Source organism: Octopus bimaculoides, chromosome 2, assembly GCF_001194135.2.
Source record: "Octopus bimaculoides isolate UCB-OBI-ISO-001 chromosome 2, ASM119413v2, whole genome shotgun sequence".
Taxonomy (NCBI): Eukaryota; Metazoa; Mollusca; class Cephalopoda; order Octopoda; family Octopodidae; genus Octopus; species Octopus bimaculoides.
This window is the reverse complement of record NC_068982.1, coordinates 121,918,521-121,926,182: the sequence shown is the minus strand read 5'-3', so window position 1 is coordinate 121,926,182 and position 7,662 is coordinate 121,918,521. Positions and strand designations below refer to the sequence as shown.

The 7,662-nt window shown below is 38.0% G+C and overlaps 1 protein-coding gene across 1 annotated transcript in view; it reads right to left on the bottom strand.

The window, feature by feature from the left end:
• LOC106871838 (uncharacterized) overlaps positions 1-7,662 on the bottom strand; it is a 45,892-nt gene that overhangs the window by 7,491 nt on the left and 30,739 nt on the right. Inside the window, exons 12-14 of the mRNA XM_052965558.1 lie at positions 6,998-7,110; positions 3,325-3,540; positions 1,349-1,440 (exon numbers count right to left, since the gene is read on the bottom strand). Coding sequence (XP_052821518.1) covers positions 1,349-1,440; positions 3,325-3,540; positions 6,998-7,110 — 421 coding nt within the window. The remainder of the gene's footprint in view (positions 1-1,348; positions 1,441-3,324; positions 3,541-6,997; positions 7,111-7,662) is intronic.

The window sequence follows — 7,662 nt, the reverse complement described above, 5'->3', positions numbered from 1 at the left end:
GACCACGACTTCCTGAGTACAGACATTCTATCTCCTTGTGGAATTTTAATACAAACTGGTTTTCTCTATCTCGGTGTTTTAGGACTTTTCGCAGTCTATACTACAGACACTTTTACTATGTTCTGTGTTTTTTTCTCACACACACACTTGTGCACTCATATATTTTCTTTCCTTTCAGAAAGAACAAAAAATCAGACTTTTACATCGCGTGATTCCAGTTTCCTGGACAGTTGTCATCACGGTTGTTTTGTCATTGTCATTTCATTTGTACATTGCATGCATGTATCTCACAAGTGTACATTCATTTCTTTGATTTTTCTTTGTGTGTGTCTGTACCACATCTTGTGGGTGGTTTCGGTGGCCATCCTGCCCCAGGCGTTCCAACAGATCTCATATTATCGTGCGTTTCCGCACTGGCAAGGGAGCCCTGTAGTAACGCCGTGCGCATGCGTAGTCTCACGCATGCGTGGAATTCAACATACCAAGCTTTCCCACTTTGATCTGTCTCTTTCTTGCTGGCCAGCGATTGAGCATGGACGTGTTTAGCTGTCTCTCTCCATCTTTCGGACTTACGCTCGACAGCTCGCTTACATCTACATACCAACGTCCCAACAACAATGCTCACACACACAGAAGCTGTAACAACAAACAAGAGCTAAAGATGTATATATTAACCACCTTAAATAAATAATAGTTATGTTGATAGTCTGGAGTTCAGCGTTCCGTTATATTCATAATATTATATAGGAAAGTCAGGTATACATCTAATGATGTATAACCCACTTTCCTATATTAGTATTGATGACCACAGAAGTTGTAGTATTTCTGATAATCATAGTAGTAGTGGTGCCTGTAATTTAAAGGGTCAGCCTTGTCACACTGTGTCACGCTGAATATCCCCGAGAACTATGTTAAGGGTACACGTGTCTGTGGAGTGCTCAGCCACTTGCACGTTAATTTCACGAACAGGCTGTTCTGTTGATCAGATCAACTGGAACCCTCGACATTGTAAACGACGGAGTATCAACAAGTGGTATTGGTAGTGAGCTGGCAGAATTATTAAAGCATTAAAATATATGAGGCATTTAGTAACAGACTGTTGTAAGCACTGCAACTTAAAAACCGAGAAAAACACAGTCAAAGTTTTGCAACATTCAGAATGTTGGCAAGGAATGAAGTTAGGAAGCTGGTTTTGGTCTTAAAATGACCATGAAGACCTCCTCCAGTAATTCCACCTATGTAAAATTAATTAATAATAAAATTTGCTGATCATGACTGTAATGTCTTGGACCACTTTCCTACTTGGCTAGAGCTGAGTTAAAGCTAAAGAATATCAACAACAACGAACCTTTGACTGGTTGTAGTTTTCAATACCAGGAATATTTTCCACAGAACATGTAGTATGTGTGTTGTTCGTCAATTTTGTAGGTTCTGTGAAATCTAGAATTAAGGATATATAAAAATAAATTATAGTGAAGATCAAATAGTGTGTGTGTATAGTTGTAAAAAAAAATACAAAACATCCTCAATTATAACAATATCTGTTTAAACACACATTTTCACATGAAGACTTGTGCAAAACAGATACAAGGTCTGATCAACTAGTATCTGGACTGGTACTATAAAAACAAAACTACAGCAAATACCAATTTGGCATTTAATCTCCTTCAAACTAGTCCCCTCCAGAAGCCACACACTTAATGGAAACATTCCTGGAACTCGTTTTCTGAGATAGTCAGCAGCTGCCTCACTGCATTCACTTTGATTTCCCCGACGTCCTGAAACCTTCTTCCTTTCAAGCAGAATTAGATTTTTGGAAAGAGGAAAAAGTTGCAAGGGCAAGATCGGGGGAATATGGTGGCTGTTGGACCTGGGGAATGCTGTGCCAAAAATTGCTGCATAAGATGTGCTTAACAGGCAGGCGCGTTGTCATGGTGCAATTGTCACTCACCGGACACATGCAATTGTGGCCTTTTCTGATGAATAGCATCCCACAAAATGTCATGGTGGTACTCCTTGTTTACTGTCTGACCAGGTGGAGCATACTTTTGATGACCAATCCCCTTGTGGTCGAAGAAAATGGTCACCAGTGTCTTCAAATTGCTTCAACTCATTCGTGCTTTCTTCAATCTCTGAGAAATTGAGGTCTTCCACTGTGAAGACTGAACCTTTGTTTTGGAGTCATAACAAATAGACCCATGATTCATCACCCGTTATGACCGTTTTCAAAAAGTTTACGTCATTCTCAACACAATCAAGGAGATCTTGTACAACTGAAACCTGAGTGTCTTTTTGATCAGCTGAAAGCAGTTTTGGCACAATCTTAGCAGACACATGTCACATACCCAAATCTTCAGTGATAATGGACTGAACTGAACCGTAACTAATCTGCACATACTCTGATAACTCATGGATGGCAATTCAATGATTTTTCCTCACAGCTGCACGCACATCTGCGATGTTTTCCTCAGTTCTGCTGGTTGCAGGTCTCTCAGAACGTTCATCCCTATCGACATTTTTTCAGCCATCTTGGAAACGTCTGAACCTCTCATACACCTGTGTGCAGCTTATACACTGCTCTCCATACACTTTCTGCAACTTTGTGTAGGCCTTTGAGCAGGTATCACCAAGCTTTTAGCAAAATTTGATGCAGATTCTCTGCTCAACTTTTTCTGTCATGGTCAATGTGATGATCACACACTACACATGTTCTTTCCAAGCACTGCCGTAAACAGTGGAAGTGAGATAGAACATTAAGACTTAGTTGCATGCACAGCAGAGTTCAAGGTCAATCTGTGCCAAGTGGCTTCATTTTGTGTGCTTTAGCTTTGTTACTATGGCAACAGTTTGGATATTTATTGATCAGACCACGTACATAAATGTAATGAATTATAACAGTTTTTAGATTAGCTGGAGATAAAATTGTAATGGTGGATGTAGTTATAGTGGAGGATATAGATGTTGGCATAGAGGTGTATTACTGATGGCGGATATTGTTGTAGTGGTATGACATTCAAATTGTAAATTATGAAAATTTTTGGCTAAAGAAGAATGAGTGTGAGAGACGCAAAGAGGGGGAATTAGATAGAAAGATAGACAGATAGAGAAAAAGGAAGACAGATGTAGATAGTGAAATTGATTGGTATAGAGGGACGAAGACTGGAAGATGAAAGATAAAGAGCAATAGAGACAGATAAGGATAAGAACAAAGAAAAAGACAGAAGGAAAGAGAGATAGAGTAAGATAGTGAGAAATAAAGTTAGACAGTTAGGGATGAGAGTAGATTGAAGAGACATTTCTGAAAAATGTACCAACTTTACTTACTCAATGATGGAAATTCTACTGTATTCAGGTGAGAAATATTCAAACATAGAAATGGCTGAAAGTTTTTTAGTTTCTCCAGGATATCGTGTGTTGTTTGTTTTCGTCTGGAGTATATCATGAGTGAAACACCATTTGCATCACACTTTCCTGTACTTTCTTCTGGGCATGAGTATATGAAATGAGTGTCTTCATCAATATAGGCCATGTGATGTTCATCTATGAATGAAAAGAATTATGTGTAATAATTTTCTGGTAACAGATCTCTTTAGTAATAATGGTATGCTTATTTAGGATGGTGTGTTAATTGTGGCACAAAAGTCATGTGATTTATTAAGCTCAATTTGCCTCATATTCATGTGAGTCTGTTTGGTAACAGATTTATAGTAATGAAAATGGAATGTATTTGTAACAAAGTCTGTAAAAACCGGTATGACCTGAAAATCTAATAGGACAAGATGAAATGTGTGTAGATGGTAGTGAGATTCAGGGGAAGCCAAGCCTGGATTCATCTGCAGTTACTGGATAGACAAGCCCAAACTTATGCAGAGTAGTAGAACATCACTGAATGATGTGGCCCTTAACTAACAAAGAAAGGAATGGGTTGATTCCATCTTGAAGGCAATAGTTATGGGTGATTCTGATTGATACCTCCAGATGATTACCACCACTATCTCTAGTCTAGAAACTGAGTTCAGGCTGAAAAAGAAGACAACATTAAAATTTTCCTACAGCATAAATGATGGAGCAAATAAGATATACCAGTTCAAGCAAGAGCTGAAGAACTTGAGGTGGCAGCTCAGTGTGTACTTATCAGGTTAAATAAAATGCGAAGGCTAAATACACAAACATGTACGTAGTCACACATGCACACATGTGTGCATGAACACACACACACACACAAAACAAAAAACAGAAAAGCATAAATTTCACAAAGTTCATAATTTGTGGCCCACAGCTGTTTCTTTGTCATCAAACAATATGATTTATGCAATTAAGGTATGTCAATTAAACATCTGTTTAACACAAATTATGAAGTATATGGAAATTTATGCTTTCCCTCTTATTATTTTAAATAATCATTAAAGCCACTTCTAATACATGCAAGTTTGTTCTACAAGAGTTTCCCATATTGGAGTTTAACAATGGTTCATTTATTGAGATCTTCATTACTGTAAATATACTTTTCAATGTTTATATGTGAATTCTCTCTCTCTTGATATATATATATATATATATATATATATATATATCCCATGTCATTTCTCATCATGTAGCCATAACCTCCATGAATACTGCAGAAACTTTACTGTGTTGACTAATACTCCATTAAAATCACCAACCATAATAATGAAATTGTTATCAATCATTGTTGATGGAGAGTACAGAAGGGCCTCATAAAAGCAGTCCTAATTATCTACCAGCTCTGCCTGCAGAGCTCGGATCACCTGTTTATTATTCATCAGTCACATTCTCTCTCTTGCTAGCTAACATCACCATTCTGTACTGTTAGTCCCACTCATACACCCATTTCTTCAACTATTCATCATTTGCTCTCTTCTGTTTTCTGCAACTACCATCTCTTTCTTTATATCCTGGTATTAGAGACTCCTTGCCATAACTTCCTTTCTTTCATCACTAGAGGGTTAGTACTCTCTTCCATTTCCATCTACTTATATGATGTCAGCCCAACTAACTGTCTCCCCAACCATTGTCTTGTTTCAATCTTTTTTCCACCTTGGTTCACCTTCTACAATCAGCCCCTCTCTCACTTTCCTTCTGCTATTCATCCCTGTTACCTCGATCCAGTGAAGACAACACACAGTAGTAAGGATCTGTTTTGTCTTGCAGAGTAGAAGGTAATCTCAATATTGCTGGTGCCATGAGGAAATGCACTCAGTACACTCTGTAAAGTGGTTGATGAATGAGTGGAGATAATGTAAGCGTGAGAGGACTCATTAGTTCTGTTCTATTAAGGACAAGACAACCTCTCCAGTTGGTGGCATATTGTTTTCACCTTGTACACTCTGTGAAGTGGTTATTATTAGAAAGTGCATTTGGCCATAAAGACCATGCTAATTAAAACATGAATGAGAAATATAAGAGGGCAGTGACTCTAAATAAGAATTGATTTGGACTGTGACAAACCATTCAATCCATGACATTATGGAAAGTGGACATAAAATGACAATGAAGACATTGATGATGATGATGATGTTGTTGATGAGCTCACACACACACACATGTGCGCACGCATGTGTGCATGCGGGTTTCTTTTTTGTTAACTTTATTTATTCTTACTATGTGTTTGAAAATGCTTGGTTTGAAGGTTAATCATCATCATCACTTAACGTCCACTTTCCATGCTAGCATGGGTTAGACGATTTGACTGAGGACTGGTGAACCAGATGGCTACACCAGGCTCCAATCTGATTTGGCAGAGTTTCTACAGCTGGATGCCCTTCCTAATGCCAACCACTCTGAGAGTGTAGTGGGTGCTTTTACATGCCACCGGCACGAAGGCCAGTCAGGCAGTACTGGCAATGGCCACGCACAAAATGGTGTATTTTACGTGCCACCTGCACAGGAGCCAGTCCAGCAGCACTGGCAATGATCTCACTTGAATGTTTTTTCACGTGCCACCAGCACAAGTGCCAGGAAGGCAATGCTGGTAATGATCACGCTCAAATGATGCTATTTATGTGCCACCGGTACAGAAGCCGGACAGCTGCTCTGGCAATGATCATGCTCGAATGGTGCTCTTAGTGCTCCACTGGTACAGGTGCCATCACGATTTCACTTTCGCTTGCCCCAACAGGTCTTCGCAAGCCGAGTTTAGTGTCCAATGAAGGAGACGTTGGCATGGGGGCCAGTCATTGAATTTAGTTCAATTTCGATTTCGATTTAATGTAATTGAAAAATATATTAGATTTAACTCTACATAATAATGGTGGTGCTCCAGAATGACTGCAAACGCATGGCTGAAACGAGTAAAAGAGTATAAAAGAATAATCAGTTATATAGCATGTTCCTAACTGATATTTGTAACTTGCTTGTTCTGTTACTTGACATACTCTTCTTCCCCCCTCCTCCACTACCATTACCACTCTCACTACCCCCATCAGCACTAGAATCTCCTCCTTCTCACCATCATTATCATCATCATCATTTTTTTACATCCACTTTCCACACTGGCATGGCTGCATGTGTATGTATGCACATAGACACACATGTATATACACATTGAATAGTTTCATGATGCAGATATTGAGTGGATAGATATGGCATGTAGATGTTGAGTGGATACATTAATACAATGTGTAGATGTTGATTTGATAGAGAGCTACCATGTGCAAATATTGACACAATAGATGATGACTGCATAAATTGACACAATATGTTGATGTTGACTGTATAGATAGAGACAATGTGTAGATATTGACCATATAGAAGGACATAGTGAGTAGGATTTGAGTAGAGAGATATAGTGTGTAGATGTTTAGGAGATTGACAGACACACTGTAAATGTTGACTGAACAAGTAGGCATTTATGTAGATGTAGAGTGTCAGAACATTCAGTTAATCAATACATTACTTAGAAATTTCAGAAACTCACATACCACTTATTTTTTTATGAAGCTTCATATATTTCACAATAATTCAGGTAAGGACTTACATATTGTACTGAAATTTGTTCCTGGAAAGTTCAGGTATGTTTCCATGAATTTTGCCTTTCCTGGACAGATTTGGGTATAGCTGCTTCTCGATTTCCATTGACAAGTATTGTTCCTGATGTAGAATGAAATACATTTAAGTACTGAGCTCATGAATGAAATGGTTGGATTACAGACTGTCTTTCAGTGGATCCTAATTTACATTGTTGACTAGTTATTGTGAAGTATTATTGTACATTTGTATTTGTCTATTTATCCTTCTATGTTCTTCATTGTATAAGTTATACATATCAGTGCAGTGGACAGTCATAGAGAAAGATGTATAGTTTATAACTTGTCCTCAGTATCTCATTGCATCTATGGCTAAGACACTTAACTCTCAAGTGCACTTAATTATGCACTAAGTACTACAGTATATTAACAACTTATTGCTTCAAACAACATCAATAAAGATTTATTAACTTACAGCAGCAAGTTCAATTTCAGCTTGGACCAGATAGAGACTACTTTTCTCCTATTCATAACACTTACTGCTAGGTAAATTGAAAACAGATAGTGAACTTCTGAATTATTTTGATTTGGAAATTCTTCACTTTATTTTATTCTACAATGGTGTTCATTTGCTGATCATGCATTGTGAATGAGTAAGTGTTTATATTTTAGTAGT